Source organism: Lygodium microphyllum, chromosome 11 (genome assembly GCF_053477565.2).
Source record: "Lygodium microphyllum isolate KBCC chromosome 11, Lygodium_microphyllum_v1.1.10, whole genome shotgun sequence".
NCBI classification, from domain to species: domain Eukaryota; kingdom Viridiplantae; phylum Streptophyta; class Polypodiopsida; order Schizaeales; family Lygodiaceae; genus Lygodium; species Lygodium microphyllum.
This window is the reverse complement of record NC_141145.1, coordinates 52,493,610-52,521,590: the sequence shown is the minus strand read 5'-3', so window position 1 is coordinate 52,521,590 and position 27,981 is coordinate 52,493,610. Positions and strand designations below refer to the sequence as shown.

At 38.4% G+C, this 27,981-nt stretch overlaps 1 protein-coding gene across 1 annotated transcript in view; it reads right to left on the bottom strand.

Annotated features, from left to right (window-relative positions):
* CPSF73-II (cleavage and polyadenylation specificity factor 73 kDa subunit-II) overlaps nt 1-7,586 on the bottom strand; it is a 129,317-nt gene extending 121,731 nt beyond the window's left edge. The window contains exons 1-2 of the mRNA XM_087687599.1: nt 7,125-7,586; nt 6,270-6,447 (exon numbers count right to left, since the gene is read on the bottom strand). Coding sequence (XP_087543725.1) covers nt 6,270-6,447; nt 7,125-7,146 — 200 coding nt within the window. The 5' untranslated portion in view covers nt 7,147-7,586. The remainder of the gene's footprint in view (nt 1-6,269; nt 6,448-7,124) is intronic.
* Between the last annotated feature and the right edge of the window lie 20,395 nt (nt 7,587-27,981).

Below are 27,981 nucleotides of genomic sequence, written 5' to 3'. Positions count from 1 at the left end.
TAGTAATTTTCAGCATGTGTTTGGCAGTAGCATCGTTTGGTAGTAGTGGCAAATGTTGTCTTTACTATGAGGCCTTGTAGAAATTCCAATGCAGTATTTGGATTAATTTTTAGTCTTTTTTTTTGTGGCACATGTGAAGTGTAACTAACATTATTTCATATTTGCGAACCAAAGGCCCGAGAAAATCAATGGATGTCAAAGACGAAAGTTGTCTAAGGTAATGTTGCATAGATACTAGAAGGTATCTGGTGCTACAAATTGGTCTAAGACATTTTATTAACTATAAGTGTCACTTGTTGGTGACACTAGGGATTTGGCATTTAATGGTACCTAATGCCAATTAGGAGGCTAAAGAAGACTCAAGAACACTTGGGAGATAAATTGGCCTAGCAAATTTAATTGTTGGTTGGTTTGACTAATTTTATGGGCACTAAAATGATTATTAGATTAAATTTCAAAATTTTAAAGCTGAAAATTAATTTAATAATGCAAATAATGCTGGAAAATGGGATTATAAGACTGACACTTAGCAAAACTTGTCCATGTAAGTGGGAAAGATGTTTTTGAGGCTAGGGGAGAGAGAGAGGGTCATTCCAGCCTTGTGCAAGCTAAAAGAGACAAGAGAAAGCTACCATAGCCGCTATAACACTTGATAGGCCATTTCCAACCGGCAAGAGACCCTCCAAGAGCTGGTGATATGCCCTGTAGTAGTAGGTGACAAAAGTTTAAGGCCTATTTCAGCCAAACAAACATCATATTCAGTGTGTTCCATCAATGGAGATAGCTTTCATGGTAGTCTAGACAGGGCAGCAGCTGATTTCTTCCATTTTCTCGCAATGGAAGCCTGAATTTTCTCTCTATTGAGCATCTCTAGCCATTTCCCAACCTTGCTCTGAAGATCTCAGCATTCTCCAGGAGCTGGTGATACGCCTTAAAGAGACTATAGCAGTAGGTAACAGTAGTTTGAGGGTTGTTTCAGCCAAGAAAAAACCATATTCCGTGTGTTCCATCAATGAAGATAGCTTCCATGCCGGTCTAGACAAGGCAATAACTGTTTTCTTCCATTTTCTTGCGATGGAAGCCTGAATTTTCTCTCTATTCAGCATTCTCTCTCATTCTCTAGTCATTTTTCAGCCTTAGTCCAACGATCTCAACGTTCTAATCCCTAGAGGCTGAGAAATTGTATTTTTCTCTACTATAAACCCTAATTTACAACAGAGATTAGGGTTTGACAACAACCTTAAGAAGCGTGCTAGGAGATTGAAGTCTCAAGACTTGAATTTTCAAAGCTAAGAATTAATTCTGAGCAAGATTCAAGTGAGGGACCAACCAACAATTGAATTTGGGGCAAATTTCATTTCCCAAGGAGTTGATGAAGGGCAATTGCCTAAGCAAATCAAGAGGCAAATCAATTCGAAGACTTGCTGGTCATTATTGACAGTGCTAAAGCGACTACAATGATAGTTGTTAGACTTGCTATCTTTACCATCAAAGAAAATGTATTCTCATAATCAATCCCATAATTTTATGCATAACCTTTAGCAATTTTTCATCGATTGCTTTCTCCCGATGAATCAAACCAATAGCTTCCTAAAAAAAAGTAGGTTCAACTCATTTTATAACCTTTGCCATATACATATAATGGCGAGTAAGATAACCATCATATGTCAAACCATTTACAGGATACCTTACTCTTGTTGACCTACACACTTGTGGAGCACTCTGTGATCCCTTTATATTAGCCTCGGTTTTCCTGACATCAAGTATACGAACAACTAGAATACCAAACTCCTCATCCATACTCTAATTTGAAACATTAAACTCACCATCTACATGTGAATAGCCTGTAAAAAACATTTGGCAAGGGGCTTTTGGATTGTGAAGGGGATTAAAGGAATCCCATTGTATTTGAATTCAATTGCAACTAAAGATAAAGAAATACCAAAAGGGGTGTCTGTTTTGGGGCCAACAAGATGTCCAATGTCCAAGATTGATTGGTAAATGTTTGTGTTTCACCATTTCATTAATCAGATTATTAACACCCCTTTAGGGAAGGAAGACTAGTTTCATCAAGTCTTCTTCCTTCATCCATTTGCATGGTGGACTACTATCTTGACAGCCATCTCCTAAGATTGAGATTTGGGCTTGCCTATGCTACTTGATCAACATTGGAGCCCTCTCCCAAGATCAAGTACGAGCATATTCTACATATTTAGATGGTTGATTCTCCTTTGGCTATTCCGGCTAAGGGGTGTTAAGTCTACCTTCATCATCAAATTCTTCATGGTTCTTGGCACCACACACAAACCGATATCAAGCTCCTCTTCCTCCTTGAGCATCGACATCCATGGTTGAGAGAGGGTTCTTACCCTTTCTTGGTATTCTATACATTTCGGCATTTGTCCTCAACATTAGTCTATTTTCCCTATTATACCTCCCCTTTGCATTGTATGATAATCATCATCTTTGTAAAAGGACACTTGGACAAGTAAACAATTTTCCCCTGAGAGATACTGTCCAAGTGACACCTGTTGCATACGCATTCTCATCATGTTGCATTACTCTATGCATCTCATTGTGCAAAGCACCCCTTAGTGAACCTTGAGTTATTTACATCAGTGATTCTTCTACCACCACACCTTCCATACTTCTTCACCTTTTTCCTCATCATCAACACCCTCAAGTAGTCGAGATATCTTGTCAAATTAGTAACATCCCTTTTCATTATCCCTAGGAGGCATAGTTACCTGACACGCCACCAATCATCTATTCTCTCCCAAAAAAAAAAGTTTAATGTGGTTCCATCTGCCTTTGCAAGTTCTAGTAGGCCAATAGGCAGCTGACAAGCACCCTTTGCCCGATGCCTTGGCCTCTCTGAGATGATCACTTGGGCTTCCTTGGTAAGATAGCCATCGCCTCTATAGTCTTGATAGGCCACTGGACAGTTGACATGCATCCTTTGTACAATGCCCTAGCTATTTTGGGATGGGATGCCTTGGGGTAAAGATGGGCTTCAGCTTCTCTTCAGGTACCTTTTTTATTCCAATTTTGGGCCTGGGAGGGGGTGTTGAGCTAAAAATACATTACAAACCGAATAGCTCTTTAAGATAGATGGTATTATGGCTACAAAGGTCTACCTCATCATGAAAGATATCAATATTATTGATGCAACTAAGTCTATGAAAGATAACACATCATATATCATTCAAGGATCCACCCAAGCCTAGTTGTCTACATCTAACGAACGGATCAACTCTTCCGATCCATCCTGTCCAATACAACATGTCCAATCACGTTTGATTGAAACTGTCTGACTGTTTCAAAGTACTTGTTTGTGACCATTCGGAGTCACTTTTAAGATAAATTGTAGGTCTTATTCAGGCTTTCTCTCCACAATACACTTGTATGTATCCTCTCTCTCTCTCTCTCTCTCTCTCTCTCTCTCTCTCTCTCTCTCTCTCTCTCTCTCTCTCTCTCTCTCATTTCAAATTCAAATTTCAAGCTCTCTATTCTCGACTCTCTCTCCTCAAGCTCTCTAACCCCACTCCCTCAAGCTCTTCTTCACCATATCTCCACCCTACCTTCACTTTCAAGCTCTCCATCAACCATCCTCTCTATCCTCAAGCTTTTAATATATAAACTCCTAGTATCAAGCCTCTAAATGTTTAAAGTGTATTATTTTGAGTCCTAGCATTAAGTATAGACATTAAAATTATATATACGATTTTTTTCATTGAACGTAGATCCAAGATTTATTAGTCTGATTAGTACCATACTAGTATCGGCAGAGGATACTAATCAGACGCCATCGGACGTAACAACCCTGCATCCAAGCAGTGACTTCAAAGTCTCATCATATATAAGTTGCTTCCTCTTGTCCAAAGAATCCCTCCATGAAGAAGGAAAATGAGAAAGTCAAAGAACCGGCAAGTTTCATGGTAGTTGAATCTCCAAAGATGCTTTTAGCTAAAAAAACGATGCTAAAAGAGACTTTAAGCTAAGAGAGAATAGCATCAAGTTTTACGTTTTCTATGGTAAGAGAGATTCTCAGAAAGCTATATCTTTTACTAGACAATTTAACATTGCTTTTGGTAGTAAAGACTATATAGAAAAATCAAAGATTAGGATGGTTAAAATGCATCTAAAAAATGCCGATTTGAATTGGTGGCTCAAAGTTGTTTAAGAGGGAAGGGAGTCCAAGTCTTGGAAAGAGTTTAAGGAGGTGTTCAACAAGACGTTTTTGCCTTCATCCATTGAAGCTGATATGCAACAAGAATGGAATAAGCTAAAACAAAACCATGAAGACAGTGTTGAAACATATATCAATAACTTTGCAACTATTTCTCTTAAATTTACATCTATTAATGAAGCTCCATCTAATATGCAAACATTACTTGGGTCATCATTGACGAGATGCCTAAGAGAAATTAAAAGTTTAGTCGGGCAATCAAATTGACTAAAAAGCTCAAATGACTAAGAATTTTACACTCATATAGTCATATTGACTCAAAACCCATATAATGAGTGGTTTCAAAAAGTGAAACCAAATGGTCATGATCAAAGAAACAAACCACGAACTGGTGAACCTATATAATGCAGCTCTCTAGAATCTAAATTTGGCGACTCTTAAAGTTTAGGAGATTACTATTTTTAAAAGTTGCTCAAATGGAAATTTTGTTCACGTTAAAGAATTCAAAATTTCGCAAGAAAAAATGCCTTCAGCAGCTATCTCAAATTCTTAACCATTTGAGAGATTTAAAAGCTTCTTTCTTTAGAAATGTGACATATAGCATCTAGTATAGGACATATGTCATTTTAAAGAGACAAGTGTCCTTACACTTGTCATTTTCAACAAACACATCTCATTTATAACCTGTACTTTCCACTTTTGAGCACCCATGCCCTACACCTATATATTAGAGGTATCTCTCATCATTTGGAATAGGCTCTCATGCTGAAATTTCAGCCACGTACTTTATACTATCCTATCTCTCTCTCATCCAATCACTAAAGAAAAAAATCAGCTTGCTACCTAGAGTTTGCAAAAATTAGGGTTTCAAAAATCCTAATTTTTAGAACTATGGCAAATCAGCCCTTCTGTATATAGTTCAAGAACTCAATGCCCATGGTTTGTTTCAACAAATTCCTATAAAGGGGAAGGCACCAATTCCCCTCTCAATGTGGTGTTGATTCTCTCTCTCTCTCTCTCTCTCTCTCTCTCTCTCTCTCTCTCTCTCTCTCTCCTAATTTTCATGGTGAAAATTGATCGAGTTGATTAGTTCAAAGAATTGTCATTCTCACATTCTTCCCCGCATTTACAGCTACGGCATTACCACTCAAGTGCATGGTCAATGCAAAAGACGGCAAAACCTCCAAGTTCAAATAAGCCCATCAAACTAGCAATAGTAAAACATTCACTTGCTGTTGAGAGACAAGTATCACCACCATGGGAAAAGTTCTAGGCTAAAGACAAACTACTAAGAGAAGAGAGGCATTGGACAAGGAGAAGGAAAAGAGAAGGAAGACTAAGCAAAGGTAGGTTAAAGCCAATGGGAGTAGAAGGGGATAGGAAAAAGTGAAGAAGACGCAAAAGCAGGCTAGGAGCAGGCTAAGAAAAGCTTTACAATCCAATGTTGCCTATGTATGATCGCATATATTATATGTGGATGATATAGAGCTTATGTTTTCAACTATGCATGGAGAAAGTAGAAGTGCACATAGCACCAAAAGTAGTAGATTATCTCCACTATGCTTTGGGTAGGTATTCTACACACATTTTGACCACTTTTTTCTGTTTAAAGTTAAGTAACCGGAAAGTTTTAGCTTTGGCAACAGATAGTTCTTGGAGCAGATATTGCTGCCCCTTAAGATAGTAAGCTCAACAATGGAAGATAACTAAAGAACCATATCATGGTAAAAACTTCAAAATGTTTGACAAAACTTGCGTCTTAACATTAATAACACCACCAGCCTGTAAAGGTAAAATCCACTATACAAGCTGCAATCTACACACATTTTGACCAACTTTTTCTGTTTAAAGTTAAGTAACCAGAAAGTTTTAGCTTTGGCAACAGATAGTTCTTGGAGCAGATATTGCTGCCCCTTAAGATAGTAAGCTCAACAATGGAAGATAACTAAAGAACCATATCATGGTAAAAACTTCAAAATGTTTGACAAAACTTGCAGTCTTAACATTAATAACACCACCAGCCTGTAAAGGTAAAATCCACTATACGAGCTGCAATTATTTACAATACAGAGAGTCTTACAAATGTGTGATTATAACACAATCAATAGCTTGAGTTAAATCTTGAGCTTTGGGGATCAGCGAAAAGTCTGGAAAGCGCCTTTCATCATCATAACCCATGTGCATACCACAATCAAACATAATGGTTTTGCCTCCAAGTGTAACCACCACACAACTTTTACCAACTTCACGTCCAGCTCCTGCCAAGAGTCCGACAATATTGGTAAAAATTGATATCATTAAAGAAATTCACTTGATTGACATATTGATGCAGGGAAAAAACCAAAAGTAGTTGTCCAACGGCTTTAAATGCACGTTTCTCGTACTTAAAAGGCCAAGATCTTGTACTACTATGACAGTCTAAGCATCCAGTTCAAATTCAACGTGTGGGTTTTTGCTCTGGCACACTAGATATCTTCCCCTACACCAGCCTCACTCCTGATCATGCAGACTGGTGATGCAGATGCAATCCATAGTGTTGTATACTGCATTGCACCCAGTAGAACAAGCCAGGCATCCCAAAAAGGCCTTACTAACACATTAGCATGAGATTGAATTATATTGCCTGTCCTCAGTAGCGCATGGTGTGGATGCATTTTGACAACTTTTGGCCAAAACATTCAGCGTTTTTTATTATCCCTAAAGAACAAAATTTCTAATAAGAAAGGCATCACTAAAAGGACAGATGTCTGAAGCAGACTATGCAATCGAGATGTACTTGTTGAGACTGTACAGAATCAAACTGCTGTGGCAATAGATTTTTTTTTTCTTTTGATTCGAGTGGCAATTCCAATAGCCGATTCAATGAACAAAAGAATCCGAAAACCTTTTGGGGAAATTGGAACGAAAGAATGCGTCAAATAACTTTAATACTGACCCAGAATGAGGGATTTGATCATTTTTATATGCTGGAATGGTCAGACTCGGAAATGTGTTTGTGTTTTGTTTGATCACTTCCAGCAATTGTGCTTCGTGTCTTTTATTTTGTTTGATCAGTCCCAGCGAATGTGCTTTAGGTCTTACTTCCCGTTCGGCGAGTCGCAGAAAAGACGAGTGCTAGAGAGAGAGAGAGAGAGATTGCCCCAAGACGACTGTCTTTTGTATTATCCCAGGCACGCTCAAACCTCACAACACGCGCGTCCGTCCCTAATCCGCCCATTCTTTGTCGAACAATCTGTGTTCGAAAGCTTTGCACCATGACTGCCGCAAGAACGTGTCCGACCAAGGTTGTCTTGTACGCTGGGCTCTGAAGGGATTTAGGTGGAGTGTTCACCAACTCTACGAGAGAGGTCAAGCTCACAAGAAGCATTGTAACGACTTTTCATCTCGCATACATACACTTGGGTGTTCCTCGAGAGTTCCTTCACCTTGGCCTTGCGCCAACATAATACAAGTACCATTTTTCATTCTCAAAGTTATTTTGCTTTTTTATTTTTTTTTAGGCAAAGTGATTTCTCACAAGCGAAGGTGGTGAAAGATTGCAGGGGATCACAGTGCCAACCGTGGGTGATGAACGCAAAGTGGGGACAATCACTCTACGCACTCATTGTGCATCACAAACTAAGGTTTAATGTAATATAAAATGAATTACACACTTTTGGGAAAAATACGAAATTCAAAGAAGGTGTAAAACTTTGAATTTTTATAAAAATTTTAGTTTTAAAAATGGCAAATATATGTAAGTTGAGTATAAAATCCTATGAAAATTTTGAGTTAAAGGTAAAGTTGTTTTTTTGTGTACATTGTATTGTGTTTAAGAAACTTTGAAAATTTAAACATGTACAAACTTGCCAGAAATTGTCTATGTTTGTGTTGCTTGTACGGAACCTTTTGATTACACTTTCATTTCACATGGATGCTTCTAATAATCACTATCATCCTCTCTATTATTTCTAGCTAGATATCTTCATTTGTGCTACCATTGGCTCATTGTCATTCTTGAGATCACTTTGGTGGTCTTTACCACCTTTAGCTTGCCTAGTGGGCATTCATTTTTACACCAAAGGAGGACCCATCATCCTTTGTTGTGCTTTCATTCAGCTTATCATGTGAAATCGGCTCCTCTTCTAAATAACAAAACTAGAAATGAGCCAGTTAAATATGATAAATATTTATCGATAGTAGACATTATAATTCCTTTGTCTATAGGCAACAGCACCTGATGAAAGAAGTCTAGATGCCCAATACTTGGCACATTGGGGGTTGGGCTCAATGCGTCCCACCTTTGCATAAACATCTTTTGTAGGCACACCCACATGACATTGTTTGACTAAAAAAGCATGAAAAAACAAAGGCACAAAAGACAATAAAGGCTACTATTGATAGGATGCTCAAGAAAAAAAGCATTAACATGAAAGATGGCATTAAACAACTTGGCAATGAGTATGTCGCATTAGCAAACACAATTACCACAAGGGAATGAAACATTGTGCTTTCAAGGACATCACAAGTGGCAAGCACCATTTATTACTATGCTTGCAAATGGAAAATTCAATTGCCCTTACTAATGTATGTACTTATCGTAGCCCACACCATGAAGAGAGCAACAAAGCATAATTCATGGTAACAAGAAGCAAGCAATTAATCAAGAGGTGCAGTAAGGTACTTCAAAGATTATGGGGTAGCAACACTACAAATAGATCAATGTGAGAAAGTGGACAAAGGGAAAGAGAACTTGAATGCACATAAGCTTGACTATAATCCTAAAAGGAAGGAAAACAGTGAGCAATACTTCATTCATTTTTCATGCTTGTGTATGGAATAGTTAGTTGCCCATAGTAATGAGCTCTAGAATAGCTCGACTAGGTCCATAACAGCTCCATCCAATAAAGAAACAACATAGCCCAGGTAGACAGAAGTTTTGCCACTTAGTTTCAATAGGAGATCTGATGTTGGCAGAAGAACAAGTACTCAAGAATTAGTACTACTACTAGAGATAGCCACGATAATCAACAATGACCTTGATCAACTAGGTCCAACATCACCCTATCCTTTTTTAAGCAAGGCATCCTCAACATGTGGCTTTGAAACTTTGTTTAATGCCAAAAAGAAAAACATAGCTTTTAAAAAAGCAAAAGGTAGTTTTAATTTAAACAAAAAGTAGCTTTAAAAGCTGAATAAGTTGTAATGAAATTATGATATCTATGCTATTTTATTAGAATTCATTATGGAAATAATACTACTTTTATTTTATTTTATTTATCGTATGATCTGTGACTTGTTGCACGAGTGCACACATGTAATACTAGTCACATTATCCTTAGTAGATAGATGGAATGATACTAATGTGCTTTGTGTTGCGGGAGTAGAATATTAGACAAAGTTATGTGGAATAAATGTAAAACTTGTACACTTCATAACGTAAAAACTATACACTTCATAGCATGGAAATATTATTGAAAATTGTATGTTTCATAATGTGAAAATATTGCTAAAATTTTGCGCTATATAGCGTGGAAATATTTTATTTTTATAAATGCTCAGAAGTGCACAAGGACTTTGAATGTGCACATGCACAATTGATTTATCTTTGAGATATATTTATTCTAAAAGGCTTAGAAAGACTAAAATATTATTTTGGGTGTAAAGCTATTACAATAGATTATAGTATATTTATCTTCACAAAAGCAAGTCGTGCAAGGAAAGCTAGACACAAAAAATGCCTTCTTCAATGTATTTTGAGCACAAAAGTTTAATACAATTAATAAATACATGCATGGGGGAGATGAGTGCTCACCCATGCATGGGGGGAGATCGTACCAATGTTTTTACATCATGGAAGCTTTGTCTAGTTCTCTCCTCACTTACAATTACTTCTCCTCTTATTTTCTTTTAATATTTGGCTATTGTACGATGAAGGCTAGCAACATTGGTATTAGAGCACAATGATTTGTGGATGTGTCAACATCAAAGAGAAGCCATACATCCATCTTGAAGACCTCAACATCACCTACATCTAACACCAACCCTTTATCCACTAGCTAAAGGTTTTGCATAGAGAATTTTGGATGAAGAGTTCCCCATCAACATTAATTAGTGCATCTCTTTAGCCTTTGGTGACATTGACTTCTTCAAGGGCTTCTTCTCTTCTTATTTTACTTCCTAAAAACCACAACATTTACAATTAATACTAGCTAGCTAGTGGTATTTGGGAATATAGGTGGTTTTTGCAAATAAAGTGAAAGAGACACAGCCATAAATGAACGGTCAATGATGTTCATCGCCACTGTCATTGCCATTTTCTCCACAGCTTAAAGCTTTAAAACTTTCAATGTTAAAGCTTCGAAATTATACGCTTACAAATATTATTTATTTTAGTGGATGTGACCATTAAAATTTTCAAGAGAGGGAGGAAGCTATCTTGAAAAGCTCCTTACACACTCCCTTCATCCTCAAAACTTTATTTCCCACCATTACCTTATTAAGGTCATCAATTTCTATGCAAGAAGCTACTGGACTATTTCTATGTATGGAGGTGTATCCAAACACCTATTTCTATGTAGGAAATTTGGAGAGTTTAATCAATATTCAAGACCATGTTCACAGTCAAGAAATTCCATTTTATAGGATTCTCGCGCGCAAGTTATTTACAAGAACGTCACGACCTTCAAATAAGGATGAAGTAAATATAGAATCGCCTCTTTAAAAATTTACTAAGTACAACAAATCGATCTTCTTTAGCATTATTTACTAAAGTGCTTCAAGAGTGTGAATAGCAACAAAATCCAATAGCTCAAGGCGAAGACGAACTCATTGCTAGGAGTTACCTAGGGCTCCAAGACCCATCCACTAAGCGACACTCCAGTCCACTACATGGAGGAGTTGAATGATGAGGAGCCTTATGTGAACCCTTACATCTCATATGATGAAGAGGGCAATCCAGTTCTTATGGACTATCAAACACTGCCAGTGATGGTGTTAAGAAGAGAGAGAGGTAGAGGCTTAGGAGGGCAGACCCAAGAGCTGTTGGACTTGCGGTTACCCATGCCACATCTCTTCATGCTGCCCCCCGAGAGGGAGCAAGCCAATTGAGGTAAGGCTAATCTCAAATGCGCTGAGTGTTGAATCACCCACCTCTTGTGTTGATTTCCCTAGATGGAAACCATCCTCTAGTTCAACAATTGTACCATTAGTTCCATTGGGACTCTTTGGTGTTGAAACTCTCAACAAGGAGGCCACACCCATCCCATTGCATGTTATGATCCGCACGTAGACGAAGCAGACCGACATATCATTGCCAAGGCCTAGTAACCTGGACGCAGTCTTAATTAAAAAGAAAATCCATAGGTGAAGAAAGAAAAAAAGTGAAGCAAAGGTCATGCTAGAAATTGAGAGTGACATATCATTGTCAGGGCCTAGTAACTTGGACGTAGCCTTAATTAGAAAGAAAAGCCATAGGTGAAGAAAGAAGAAAAGCGAAGTAAAGGTCATGCTAGAAATCGAGAGTGCAACGACACTATCTGTTGGAAAGAAAGTCTACAAAGAACTAGACTCCTGTAAGGTAGAAGCATCTACTCTAAAGACTGCTGAGAAAGGGAGTGCTAAGGTAGGGGAGTACCCCAACCTAAAGCACCAACTCGAAGCCATAGAATGAGTGAAGGAGTGGGTGAAAGGAGCCCAAGAATACCTAAAGGATGTAGAGCTCATATTGGAAGACGAGATCAATGATCTCTCGAGTGTAAGTACGCTAGTCTCACCTACATGATCGAGAGACACATCTGCACCACACGTTGTGCCACCTAGACCGAGCTTGAACACTATGGGCTAGCAAACTAGTTCGAAGCCATTGGCCAAGGAGCATAGAATTAGAAGAGAAATAAGCGGCTAGAAATCTTCTCACAATCCTAGTGACCACCCCTGTAACTTTGAGCCTAGCAGATCTGCTTAGGCAGCATCCAATACTATGGCAGGAGCTAAAGTAATGGGTGGAAGGATCGATAGAGTAAGCTGCTACTGACTTGCATGAGCATGATGTAGTGACACAAATACCGAGTTTGATGCTGCACTCAATACCCAAATCCTTACACATTAATGCTTTTTGGGAAGGCGCTGAAATGCATGCAATCTTGTCGATCTTAGCTCTAGGAGATACCACGAGGAAAGGGGTTGTAGATATGGGGACAGGAGTTAGTGTACATAGCCACACAATGCTCTAGGCTTGGGGTAACCTGCTTGTCGAGAATGCAAGGTTCAATGTTACACTCGCTAATGTAATAAAAATAAATTCATTCGATGTGCTGAAGATTTGGTCATTAAAGATTACAGGAGTCTAGTTCTTTGTAGACTTCATAGTTATGAAGGGAGTGGACTACGACATCTTATTAGGCCAACCCTAGATGTGTAGTACACGAGTTGTAGAAGACTAGGGGAATGGTCTAATCTTCTTAGGTAATCGAACGGAAGTAGTGAGAGTAGAGATGGATACTTGGAAGACTACGCCAGTCAACCTAGATACCATCTCAGCCATGCTGAAGGGTGATGCATAACTTAGAAAATCTTATGAGACACTAACCAAGTATATCCCTTGCCTTGAGGATGAGTGAGATTGGGTGCATATGCTAGCTAAAATCAATCTTACATTCTCGCATAACGAGGAATATGAGCAAGCTACTAAGGTAGTCGGTAAGCCTAGAGACACACCCTCAATAGCAGTCTGCATGATGGCTAGAAGCTCGCATGGGTGACCCACCTCTATTGTAGAAATGTTGGATTTAGAGCATGGTAGGAGCTATGGTAGTTGGAAGGTGAAGAGTGAACTCATGAAGACATAGAGTTGGAGATAGAATGTCACACATGTGAATTAGGTTCCAAGATTGAGACTTGGACTCATAAACACAATCTTGTGTGGTTGGACAATGACTCGGACACTAAATTGAAATGACAAAGTACCATCATATTGCATTACTCATCTTGCAAATACAATGCTTTATAGTAGTTGGGTTGTTCCACTCTCCTCATTGTGCATATGGGATTCAAGACATCTCTTCCTAGAGCATACATCATTTATCATTCTCAACATCCGTCACATTCCACATCCTCCTGAATAACAAACGAGACCTCCACAAGATCTTAGAGCACCTAACCAACGAGTTAGTTGGTAATCCAGCTGTAAATCTTAAACCAATCAAGGATTTCTTGGTTGAACCTAAGTGGCGATGGACCAAGGTACATGATCTAAACTTCATGTACAATTGGGCGTTAGTCATCGATGACAAAAAATTGTAGTATCAAGACCTAGGAGATGACGAGCAATCAAATGAGGATAGTTCAGATGATGAGTACAAAGGTCACCCTCCCTTATGGTTAGATGTGTCTCCCTAAGCCACACTCACTATACCACCCTTATGCACAAATTGGGTCCTCAAGTGTGGGACAACAACCAGGCTTGACCCAGCTCCTAGTTCCATTAGCACAAGCAAATGCACCACACAATAAGGTAGAAACAACCCCCAATGCACCTTCTTTTCTTTTTAGGCAAATACAAATGCTGCAAACCATCAATTTCAGAGGCCCCATCATCCACTCAATCCACTCTCAGCCTCCACCACCTTAATCATGTGATCAACTTCTCTGCACAACCAATCCCCACGAGGCCCCATCATCACATTGACTCACACGACCACCCTTCAAATCACTGAATCCTCATCAACGCAGACCCACAAGTGCCATGGGATTGTTACTCATCTAGGAGGGGGTAATGTTAACCTTTATGCAATATGAAAAAAATAAAAATTAAAAAATATGGAATAATGAAGAAAAAGGTAGCCAAGCAAAGGAATAAGAGAAGAAAGGCCAAGAGCACAAGGGTGCCCTTAAAGGCCAAGTTGAAGACAAATGCGCATCTTAAAATGCAAAGATGCTAGGCTCCCTCCTGTGCAAATTGTAAACTCTAGATGGGCATAGGTGAAGGGATAATGCAACTAGAAGGTAATAGGTAATGAGGACCTTGGCAAGATGCTCGGTCATGTAAAAAGGGGATGGGTGCCCAAGGGATTGAGGGCTTGTATATAAACTCAAAAAGTGAATGAGAAGCTGATTCTTTAGTGTGTGACTAAAGTGGTTTCTTCTTTCTCTTCTTCTCTCCTTCATACTTGCTTGTGCGTGTTTGAGAGAGGGAGTGTGAGAGTGTGAGGGGGTGAGTGTGCGAGGGTGAGGGATCTTGGAGAAGAAGCTCTCTATCATCTTCTCTTTGCTTCTTCTCTTCTCTTGTCTCGCATGCACCTATGGAGAATGGAGCTTGGAGCCCCAGGCTTGAGGTTGCTTGAGCTTGCATCTTGAATCATGGAGCTACTGGTTTGCTTGAGGGATAAGGCTATTCATTCGGGCATTAAGGTAAGCTCACTACGCCCCCATTGGGATTGAAGGTGCATTGGGTAGGTGAGAGATAACCATTTGTGCTCGCTTGAAATGCTTGAATTAATAAGTGGTCCGTGGGTCTTGGCGGATGAGCTTGAGCTCCCACGTCAACCTCACATGCTGTAATTGTAGCATTTCTATACTTTGTATCTATACTAGACAAAGCAATTGCCAACTGTTTCTTGCTACTCCAAGTAATAGCAGCACTCCCAAAGGAAACATAAAATTATTGGTAGATCTCTTGTCTAAAATACTACCAGCTCAATTTGGATTTGTGTAACCATGCAACTCCAATGGTACACCTGTATTATAGAATAAAACATAGTCCAATATGGACTTGACATAATGTAATGTGTGCCACGCTACATCTAAATGTGGCTATATAAAGTGATTCTCTAAGCCAGATTTATGAATTCTAACAATGGCATCCTCCTACGTGCCAAATGTTGAGGTTTGATGTGGCATGCTAAAGCATCATGAGTTGGGGAGCAACTCTTCACAGAAGAAAGCAACATAAAAGCAACCTATTGAGGGGGCACAATCATCCAAGCCACCATAGGGCTTTATTAGCCCCTCAAGTGAGCTATCTCCACCTAAGAGGGTTTGGCAAAATTCCATCCCTACTGCTCACACATGGCAAAATCCTAACTGGGTATCATGCTGGCAACCATAGCCAAAGCTTGAAAGCTTGGTTTTTTGAAAATTTTCCACTTATTGAAATCATTAATAGTGATCTAATCACTGTTCTTTAAAGCTTGTTCTAGATTTGAAAGTAGCTCCAACACTCAAGCAACTCACTCATGTCGGGACATCAATGAGCTTACCAGGAAGCCAACTTTCAACCGGTCCTCACTCAACTATCTCACTAAGCTTGACATTAGTGTTTTTAAAACTATTGATTAACCTTCTAATCACTTACTTGCTAGATATTTGTTAAATCTAGTATAAACACATTGTCCTCATCCCTCACCTCGTCACATTTAAGCCTGCTATGTATTAATCATCTCCTTTTGCTTTCGTACTTATTGGCTATTGTGTAAAGGGCTAGACACTGCCATTGCTTATAACATGTCATCTAATCACATATAGACAAATGTACTCGAAATAAAAATTCACAGGTAAGGATATTTATAAATAGGCTTCACACACACAGTGAACCCTCTGAGCTCAAAATGCATCATTAATTATCCATGGTACTCAAGGTTCTAAGGACCTCGTTATGAGGAGAAGCAATATATGAGCCAAATTGTAACTTATATATTAGATAAGTTCTTGATGGGCATGGCAAAAAGATAATCTTTGTGAGTCTAGCCTTTGGGTTAGATAGAGTAACTAAGCTGGTAATACATGAATTAGCATGAAACTTTTAGCTTGTTAGCTTGTAAATTATCTATCTTCTAAGAATTTAAAGGTCATATCTAAAATTCACCAATTAGGATTCGATGATTCATATATCTAGATTGATTTAAATTAATATCATAGTTCCTTTTATCAAAAGTTGAGCCAAATGTAAAGCTAAGGTTGGATCCAGGTTTTGATATATACTCATTTGATGTATTCTCATTTTCTAGAAGCAACTTTACAAACCACAAAGTAGCTTTAAGAGATGGCTAGGGCCGGCAAATCATCATCACAAATTGAGACAAAGCAGGCCAAATCATCAAAGAAGTATCAAAGAGATAGCTATCACCTCCATGCTAAGCTTGATCATGAATATGGGCCATTATGTAAGATAAATAAGCACTCTCTTATGTCTTTTGCAACCAAAGAAATATGTAGCTTACATCAAGGACACATGAACATAGGTTTGTGGACTAAGGAGACATTGTATCCAAAAGATCCTACCTCAATTTAGGGATATAACATCCTTCATTAGCTTCCTTTGAGATGGTATCATATTCTCTTAGGATATAGACACTATTTACATGCAATGAGCAATGTATACATGTCAAAACTTTTCCAAGTTTGGAATGTCAAACTTGACTGAATGCTTTTTGCTTCAAGCACTTCAAATGGCACACTTATGGTTACCTCTTACATGACCATGGCAGACTCTCACATATGACATAAAAAATAACCTGCTTACTTTTTTGTTGTAATCTATTCACAAATTCTTGTCAATGGATCCATGACTCAAAAGATGCACTTGAAGCCAGATCTATCTCTATAACTTTGCTTTTCACGCTTGCTCCAAGAAGAAGAAGAAGAAGAAGAAGAAGAAGAAGAAGAAGAGCTTCACTTGCAGTGCTCTGTGTGTGTGTGTGTGTGTGTGTGTGTGTGTGTGTGTGTGTGTGTGTGTGTGTGTGCGTGCGTGCGTGCGTGCGTGTGTGTGCGCGCGCGTGCGTGCGTGCGTGCGTGTGTGTGTGTGTGTGTGTGTGTGTGTGTGTGTGTGTGTGTGTGTGTGTGTGTGTGTGTGTGTGTGTGTGTGTGTGTGTGTGTGTGTGTGTGTGTGTGTGAAGAAAGATAGACAAGTAAGAAGTAAAAAGTGATCTCCACAATATTGCATCCTACAAGGATGAGCTTTTCCACTCACTTTGTAGCTTTTATAAATAGGACTTGAGTTGGACTTTTACCACACTATTTGGGCACCTATCCCTCTTATTCGATTTTAATTTAGTCTTTTGTACTCATCGCATACATATTTGGCTTGCCACAATTGCTACAAAAGTGAACTAAAGCTAATGTACATACCCTTACCAAGAAACTTCTAAAATATTTGTAGTGTCTTATGCCTTTTCTAGATTTGTACTATTATTACCTTTACATATTTATTCACCTTTCTCATTCATTGATTGCTTGTTAACCAATTGCATGTTCCGTTTTGCAATGTTTGTTGTTTGTCCATTGCTTGCTCTTTGTTGCCCGGTGTTCTATTGTGGTTAGCATTGCCCCCCTTTAGCCAATGTCATGAGGCTACATTTTCAATGAAGAAAAACCAAGAAAAATACGTCCATACAAGTATTTTGAATATGTGCTTATGGGTTATTTAAACAAGATGTTTACATTATTTTCATAGAGCAGAACTACTCCATTAAAATGGTATGAATATCCATTATTAATTTCTAATAGCTTAATGAGAAGTTAGGATGGATTCAAATGCATGCAATGATTTATCTTAAGTGGTACAACTCATCCAAATCCAAAAATATAACAATGTGACACAATTTATGAAAATCAATATTTTTTGCTATCTGAGAGGATTTTTGCAATTTTGCTCACGTTGGCTTGTAGATTAGGGTTTTTAAAATAATATTGAGTACCTGTATAACCATATTCAAAGTTTGTATGACAAAGTTATGACTCAAAAAATTCGCAACCTGACTCACGACTTACACAAAAATGAAAACATGGAAAAGTAGAAAACAAGGTATAAAACGAAAACACCTATGCTTTCAGTATGAAAAGCTAGGAAACAAACTTCTATATAAGATGCATAGTTTGATGTATGAAGGCCTAGGCAAAATACATTCGAGCTTGAATCAAGGGTATTGATCGTGGAAAGGGTTTTATCAAGGTTGGGAGATACTCTTGCCTAGAGGGGACTCCTTTGTAATACGAATTAAATCATCATTTTGAATTGTTGATATACACTATAAAGGGTTTCTTGGCATCATTCTTGCTTCATGTCTTGCACTTCCTTCTGTCTTGCTGAAATTGATTCCCTACGAGTTTAGCTAAACACACCATCCCTTGAGACCGAGTGTCAGTGACATGGCACTCTTTGTTGAATATAGCATACTTTAGCTTGTACCACAAACAAAGAATATCAACAAGAACAACTTCGGCACCAATGTGGGGAGAGTAATGATTGACCTTGAAGCTCGACATGGATGTCTTTAGATGATTGATATCAAGCAAGAAGTGGTCAATGTCGGGGATCTTAAGGCTAGGAGATTCTATTGGTAGTCTTTTTGGACTTGAATGGAGACAATGTTAGCTCGAGGAAGAAGTTGCATGCTACCAAAATTGTTGTATCTACAAGGGAAAACCTCTCATGCTCTCTCCCTAGGGGAGTGCTAGTTTGTTTTGTATACACATGACATATTGATAAATTGGGAGATGGGTCAAACTCCAAGTAAGCTTTGAGTGTCGTCCCATACTTGATGATCCAATCCATGTATGGATTATTGTGTAATTACCATGTACATCAATTATTACATAATTAGAAGACTCTTCATGGTTCCTTGTCAACACTTTAATGAAGCAAGGTGTTTGTCAATTGATGTAGATGAAAATTGCTATAATTAAAGAATATTTATAATGTTTTGGAGAGAATTGTGAAGAGAATGGCAGGATGTTATGAATAACTTAGAGGTTGGTATTGTGAGAGTGTGTAAGAGAAATGAGAGAAAACATAGAGACAAAGAAACAAACAAAGAGTGCAAGAAAAGAAGAATGAAATTTACATCAAACAAGAAAGAATGTTGATACAAAATGGGAAAGTGAAAGGAGTCTAATCAATCCCTACACGTAGCCCACAACATCAATGAGGGCGCCAAATTAGGCTAATGATAATGGTACAACGAGACACAAAGGAAGAGGATGGAGTTGGAGTGTGCACCTACCAGGGAAGGAGGAAGATGAGATGAAGGATCTACCAACTGAGTGGAGAGGCTATAAACAGCCAAATAATCCCAAATTTGGTTGATCTAAAATCTAGGGCCAAAAATTTGGCAGACTATCATTTGAAAAAAATGCGAGAAATTCTTTAGAAAAAATCGTAAAAAGGGTGGACAATGTCCAATTAGGTGTACACAAACTATGGAAAGTAGTAACTACTCGAAAAATGTATACAAAATCTCGACTAGAGAAAATTCACTGAAAGGCAATAAACTAAGTGCTCTAGAATGAGCTACCTCCTTTGTCAAAACAAGTGACAAACAAGTCAAAGCTCCTAAAGTCCTAGTGTTGTTCAGTGTAAATTCTTTCACTTTCTTGTTTAGTGTAAATCCTTTCACTTTCTTGTTCAACGTAAAGAATGTTGATATTGAACAAGAAAGTCCTTGTCGTTCACTTTCTTCCTAAAGGCATGAAAAACATGATTGCTAATACCCCCTCTTAGATCCAAGATGTGGCGAAAAGCCAAGGAATGAAGAAATGGATATTGGGGTGGCAAGAGACATGCCAAGGTTGATGAAGTCTATTGATGTAGACTATAAATAAAGAAGCTCCTCACAATCTTGGGAAACCCCCTTTGAAACACTAGGGGCTAGGGATTCCATAGCAGCATCACCAAGACCACCCCACTCTAAAAGAGATAGGGGTGGGAGAATCATCAGAGGAGAGGGTGGGGAATGGAAAGGAACCTCTAGAATAGATGGTGCACAACTACCTTGGAGGACCCTACATAAGAGAAGGGGAATGGAGCTAGTACATCCCTCTCTTCTACCAACTTATCATAATAACAACCCATGTAGAAGAATCCTCAATATAAATGGTCTACTCGGTAAAGATAACCCAAGTACCAAGCCTAGCAAGCTCATAAATCGAGAGGACTAGAAAGCCTAAGTCCATAACATAACCTGTTGGCTACTCCATATATACCTCTTTTTGCAATAATGCACCATGCAAGAAGGCATTCTTAACATCCATTGGCTACAAACTCAACCTTTGGCTATTGTAAAATCAATTAAGCATCTAATAGTTACCGTCCTGGCAACTCGATTGAATGTCTCTTCACAATCTATGCCACATGTTTGAGTATAGCCTTTTGCAACCAGCCTAGCCTTAAACCTACTAACTGGACCATTTGTATTATGCTTAATTTTGTAAATCCACTTATAGACAATACCATTCTTGCCCTTAGGCAAGGGTACCAAATCCCAAGTCTTATTGGCTTCTAATGCAGCCATCTCCTCATCCATTGCTACATCCCAATGAGCATGACCAAAAACATCCTCAAAATAAGTGGGCTCAACATCCTCAACTACCTTCACCATATAAGCATAATGATGAGCTACATAACCTTCAAAACCAAATCTTTTAACAGGGTCGGATCCTGCTAGACTTGTGTACCATTGGATCACTTAGTGGAGCCTTTACATTACTATGTGCTCTCTATATGCTTGGTATCATGATTGAAGGAATACCAAGCTCATTATCCAAAATCTCTAAGCCACTAGAATCTCCATCAAATCCTAAATGATTAGTTGCTATATCATTACTATCCAGCACTTTCTTCTATCCTTTGTCTTTACTTGCAACACTTGTCGATCCACCTGAAAATGTGGGGCAACACCTTAGTCTCCTAGACCAAGGGCTAACATCTCGAGGTTCAACCAGCTCAATTGGGACTAAGTAGTGGGGTGAATTAGTAGGGACATTAATGGTGTTGGGCCTAGGATCTAAAGTCACAAGCATACCTATTCTAGCCACTGTGTCTGGGGTAGTAGAAGGTTCATATACATCACTGTACAACACATCATTTGATGAAGATCCAATCATTGTAGTACTAGAAGTAGAGGTAAGATTTGGTGTTATGTTACGTAGCCTTGGAATAAACCATTCATAGAAATTAGGATTGTAATCTAATGAGGCATGGTCATCAAGAAGTTGTGGATCGTGGGTGAGACAAAAGACATATCTAGTGACATCAATCATCATTTCTTAATTGACTTGCAATTTGTAGCTCTTCCTATGAAAGAAGTTTTCCACACTGATACTAGGAGGCATATTCCACGGTGGATTCTGTGAAGTTTTGCAGTGGTTTCCATAAAACTATATTTAATTGTCGGGGCTCATACACATAGTGGATTCTTTATGCGAAAAGTTGACAAGGATGCCTGTCCTTTTTGGGAATCATGTTAATTCAATATGCAAGTGGGTGATTCCATAGCGGGTGATTCTGCAAAATACATACTTAAATTAATGAACATTCATGAGTTTAGAGTGCGCACTCGTATTAAATTAAGGTTAGGACAGAGTTCCAACCTATTTATTTATTTTTTAGCTGAAGATTGCTAGGTATTCAGTTTTGTCAGTTTAATTTTATTATTTTTTAACAATTGTGAATGCTTCAGTTGTTTGATGTGTAGAGCAGGTGGCGGTGGCATTGTGGAAGCACTGGGAGATAGTGTGTATTCAAGTTATTTAGAAGAAATTATCATTTTTAATGGGCACGCGTCTTATCATTAAAGGCATGGAGTTAATATTTATTTAGGCATGCTTATTTATTGAAGCGCTTAACATATATCTACTATTTTGTATGTGCATGGGTACACGATTTAAATATTCATTATTGGACATTGTATTTGGGCACTGCCTAACTTTTGGGCCGTCCAACCGCTTTATTCTTTATTTGGACAAAAGCAAACACAAAAGCTAAAGCATGCTAATTGTAAAATTGGGCTATTTTTGAGCTTTGAGATGAATAAATTAATAAATACATGCTTTGTGGAGTGCTCACACAAGGCATGGGGGGAGATTGTACCCAATTGGTCTTTTTGCCTCATGTTGTACAAGTCTATTCTCTTGAATTTTGAGCTTAAAGTAGAGTTCTTTGTTCTTGGGAACCTTCCGGCGCTCGCTATGCACGCATACAACATCCGATTTGTGCACCAGTCACACAAGGGATCAAGTTTAGCCAATTTAGAAATGCTGACATGATAGACAAGTGCAAGCACTCGGAGAGATGTAGGAGCAACATATGTAGGATCATGCATTCAAGTCCAAAGTGTCTTTCTTTGCTCAACAATAGTCATTAGGTGGCTACCATATCGTGTAGCTAACCCTTGACTTAAATACCATTTCTGTTCAAACTCACTCTATTCTTCTGCTTTCTTGGCCAATGCGACAACATCTTTCCAACTTCCTATGAGCTTCCTAGTGTAGAACATAGGAATTAAGCAATGCTTCTCCTACTCTACCTCTTGGTCATTTGCTTTATAACTTCTCCCACTACTACTAGGTAAATCCAACAAATTTGTGATTGCTTTGATGATGTCAAAGGCTTTTCTAAGAGTTCTTGATACTCAGTAGTCTGAATTCCAAGGTTGATGTGAACAAGTGAAGTCAAGAGTGTTTCATCTAGTTCCTGAGAACTCGTAGCTTTTGATTGATTTGTGTGTTGCCCCCTCTTTTTTAACGCCCCTATGATCAATTGTTTAGCTAGTTTTAAGTGTATTGGAGCTTTTGGTCAAGAAGAACACATAACTTATGAATCAACAGATTCATTATGCTCTCTACACTAGATTCTATATCCTTGTGTGAGATTGAAGTACTAGAGGCTTGTTCTTCAACTAAAGTCTTGGTCACAGCCAAGGGTTGTGATTGTATTCATGACAGTGCACTTGGACCCTCATACTGAGTGGAGGTATTCATGGTCTTGGTAGTTCCAAATTTATTTGTGACAATACTCATAGAGGGAGGTCATTGCTCTTTTGATGTTTTCATAGATATACCTTGTGGATCCTTTTCCTTAGAGACTGAGTAGCTATGCTAGGCTACAACTGTCAGATTTTCTGTTTTGGTTTGGGTGACAAAGGTTTTTGGTTTTGAGGTGATTGTGGTTGTTTTGAGGAACCAACAACAATCTAGGGTTGTGTAGTTTAGCGGAGACCGAATGGGTTCACGCCAACCATAGCAAGATTGAGCCAAAGATTCCTTGGCTCTCATGCAAATCTTCGAAAGGTAGAGTTAATGTGGCTCCATGCGCGTGAATCTGCTGATATTCGTTGGACTTAATTTGTGGAACTACTCTGCACATGCCACCTTGCCAAGCTTGCCATGCCTAGCGTATGAAACATGTGATGTATATAGGAAATAAGTGAAAAGTATCTAAGAACTTTTTGAGGGATGGTTTGTCCTTGCAAGTATTGTTGATACCTGTGAGCACCACACTTTGGACATGTCTCCATAGTCTCGTGTTCTCCTTGAAACAGCAAGCAATTGTTGACACATGCATGGATGTTGTTGTAGTCCGTGCCAAGCTTTTGTAAAACATGTTGCACATCATTACGAGACTTAGGCATGGTATTTGCAAGTGATAATATATGATACTTTAGCAACCTAAAAAGAAATCATAAAATACCTTGAAAAAGCACAATTGTTTTTAATGATGGTGCCAAAAAGAAATCAACGAAGCATATGTAGAAGGTACCTCAACAACTCAGTCACACTCGCATCGCTTGATCTATATTTTTCTTACACACTTAGGAGTGCAAGGAGCGTCTTTAGGTGAGATACTCGGCATCCATCATATAATGGTATGGGTGCTTCCTCTCTAAGCGGATCAGATGTCTCGGCATCCATGGGCATCAATGCAATGATCATTGCCTCCATCTCAAGCTCCAAGATTGTAGGAAAGTTTGAAAGGCTGCTCGTCTCCTTCGATATTGACGATATAGATTGGGTAGTGCCTTCCAAGTGGTGGATTGGCTCAGGGACTCCATCCATCGCATGCCCATGAACTCTTCTAATTGGCTACAATAGGTGCACTCCTCCTTGGGATGAGACGTCACCTCCCTGTAATAAATTTTACGGCCACATCCAATGTTTTTATACATGATATTCAATGAGTTTGCAAATACAATGCATGATTGATATACACTTTTCTGACCATTTGCGCAAAATCTAAGATCACCTGATCAATGATCTTTGATTGAAACTCGCGGAAGCGTCATATGTGCTCTATAGACAAATGATATTTTTGTCTAATTGCCAGCATGCATTGAGAGCAAGGACACGAGACATGCTGATTAAGATACGCCTCGCGATCTTGAACATCACGGCCTTCATCGTTTTCCATTTGGTCTACGTTACGACAAACAATTTGTTTTTGTAATTATTCTTTTTTTCTTTCTTAAATTGTTTGATAAGGGATTTCTTCTCTTGTAACTCAACAAAATTAACATCAACTAAAGTCCTGGTTTTCTCCCCCTTTCTTTGTTTCTCCCCATTTCTTTGCACATTTTTCGTGCTCTTCATTTTATGTTCTCTCCCCTTTTCTCTTTCATGTTTTCTTTGTCTTTCATGTTTATTCTCTCTTTCTCATTCTCTCTTCCTCTTCCTTTCTTCTTCTCCCTCTCTTGTTTTCTATCTCTCTCTCTCTCTCTCTCTCTCTCTCTCTCTCTCTCTCTCTCTCTCTCTCTCTCTCTCTCTTTATTTGTTGCCCCTCTCTTTGTTTCTCTCCACCCACCTACACGCAAACCTTTAGTATCTAAAGTCTAATATGCTATGCATGGGTGCAAGGGACTAACTACCCTACACCCTTATCTCTATTAAGAGAGCATTCATAAAATTGAACTGAGGGGTTCAAAATAGAGATATCATTGTTGTAATAAATAAAGTTGTGGGCTAAACTAGCATCTTTGCAATGATCAAGTGATTTGGCTTGTATTTGGATATGCATCTTCCCAAATGGCAAGTAAAGGGAATTTTGGGACAGATTTGTATTGTTGAATATCTACTATTGTAGGTGAATCTGCACAGTGAATAGAGAGATTTTGATAAGGAATTCAAGAGATATTGGATTGAACTGTATCTACATGGTTGCATAGGATCCTTCATAAACCTTCATGCATCTAATTCAAGAACATGATCATGCAACTAATGTACCACATTTCCAAGCATTTAATGTTTTGAATAACATGAAGCTCAAAAGAAATGTTATTAATTTTACACATATATGTTCATATATGATAAGACATATGGAAATAAATATTGTGCCTATCATATATTAGTGTTAGTGCTATATGCACCCCATACATAAAAGCTCAGTAACAGTCCTTTAACACATAGTGTCTTGCTTCTCTTTGAATAGAAAAACTACTCCCTACACCCCCCCCCCCCCCCCCCCCCAAAAAAAAAAAAAAACTCTCTAGAACTCATAAAGACTCATTGAGAGTCCTTTAATACTCAGTGTCTTACTCCTCATTGGATAGAAGAAATACTCCCTACAAACCCCCACCCCTCCCCCCTAAAAAAAAAGAAAACTCTCTAGCACTCATATTTGATAGTTTCGATTTGGATGCGAATGCAGAGATGAGTGAGCTTGGATATGTAACTTATATAATTTATAATGAATTTTGGAGGAAATTTGAGGATTTATGCAAGAGGCTTATTTTTGCATATAAGGACCAAGAATCGCCATGGGAGAAACAGAAAGAGAAAGAAGTAAGAAGATACATAGAAAATGCATATTAGATGTGAAAAGATGAGAAATTAAGGATGTAGATGTAGCTCAAGCATGATGAAGCATAGGATTTTGGCCAAGTTTCACTACTTGCGACTGAAGCCAAGCTTAAACCTCAGTTTTAGTTTTAGTTCTTGTCTAGTCATGGTATCTTGTCTTGTCGTGTGTTCCATTATACTCCTATTATCTTATCACCTTGAAATCTTGCAGTGCTAGATCTTGCTTGTTTTTTCTTCTTTTTCCACACACATACAATGTACACAAAGTATAACTGACTATAGTAATCAATTGGTACTACATCTATGCGAGTTGTAGGTATGAGTAACAAACTAAATATAATAAATGATAAGTTAGTGGCTATGTGAAGATCATAATGACCATGGAGGTGCTAAGTGTGAACTTACGGATCCATCTAGCTAGGTGGTCCATCATGATGTCTACACATATTGAGCTTACCATCTCAACACTTCCCCTCAAGCTCAATTGTATCTCTACAACTCCAAGTAAGCTTCGAAACTTTTGAAGGTTCTCTACACCCAATGTCTTTGTGAAAATGCTAGCTATATGATCTTGTGTGTTGACATATACCAAGTCAATCTCTCTTGTAAGTGCCTTCTCTCTCACAAAGTGGTAGTGCACCTCAATGTATCTTATCATAGCATGGAATAGTGGGTTTCTAGCTAGACATATTCTACTCATGCTGTCACATTGAATTATAACAGGTCAATCTCCCTACACATCCAAATCACTCGATAACTTTTGTACCCATACCACCTCACATGCAGCCATAGCAACACCTCTATAGTCAGCCTGTGTACTCGATAAAGCAACTTTAGGTTACTTTTTGCTGCCCCATGTAACTGGTACACTACCAAGGGAAAATATGAATCCATTAGTAGATCTTGTGTCTTTGACTAGCCCAATATACATATGTGTATCCAAATACATGTACATCCTTACTTGCCTCATAAGAAATTCCATAATATAAAGCGGACTTCACATACCTCAATATGCATCTAATTGCATTTAAATGAGACTTTCTAGGCATTTACATAAACTGACTCACAAGATCAACATCATAGCTCAACTCTAGTTGTGTGATAGTCATATAAATTTGACTCCCTACTATCCTTTTGAACATAGTAGGGTCTTCTATCTCAACCCCAACATTAGTACTCAAAATAACATTTGTCTGCAATGGTACTAAAAGAGGCTTACATGCTATCATACCATACTTGGATAAGATATCCAAGCCATACTGTCTTTTGGGATAGCTATATACCATCATTAAATCTAATCATCTTAATACCAGGAAAGTATCTAAGTGTACCTAAATCCTTTATCTCAAACTTTTTCTTTAGAAAATCCTTTACTTCACCAATACCACTATCATTGTCACACGTAATAATCAAGTCGTCCATATAGATGACTATGATGACCAAACATGCATCTCCCAGTCTCACATAAAGTGAGTGATTAGCATTAAAAATATAAAAGCCAATATTGACAAGATACTCTTTGATCTTGATAGACCATGCTCTAGGTGCTTGCTTCAGCCCATAGAGCACATTTTTTAATGTGCACATATATATGGGATGTTCTAAATACTCATTACTTGATGGCTGCTCTTTATACACCTCTTTTTGCAATTCACCATGCAAGAAGGAATTCTTAACATCCATTTGCTACAAACTCCAACCTTTGGCTTTTGCACAGCAATCATGCATCAATTGTAGCCATCCCGACAATTGGACTAAATGTCCCTTCACAATCTATGCCATATGTTTGAGCATAGCCTTTTGCAATTGGCCTAGCCTTATATATGCTAATCGAACCATCTATATTATGCTTGATTTTGTAAACCCACTTACGGCCAATAAATTTCTTTTCCTTAGCCAAGGGTACGAAATCCCAAGTTTTATTGGCTTCTAATACAACCATCTCCTCATCCATTGCTACATCCCAATGAGCATGACTAATATCATCCTCAAAATAAGTAGGATATGTGACCTTGCTAGACCTACATACCACTCAATCACTTAGTGGAGCCTTTACATTACATGTGTTCTCTGTACACCTAGTGTCATGACTAAAGGAATACAAAGCTCATCATCCAAACTCTTTGAACCAGTAGAATCTCCATTAAATTTCAAATTACTAGTACATGCATCATTACCATCCAACATTTTCTTCTTTTCTTTCTCTGTACCTGCAACACTTATAGATCCACCTAAAGATGTGGGGCTAC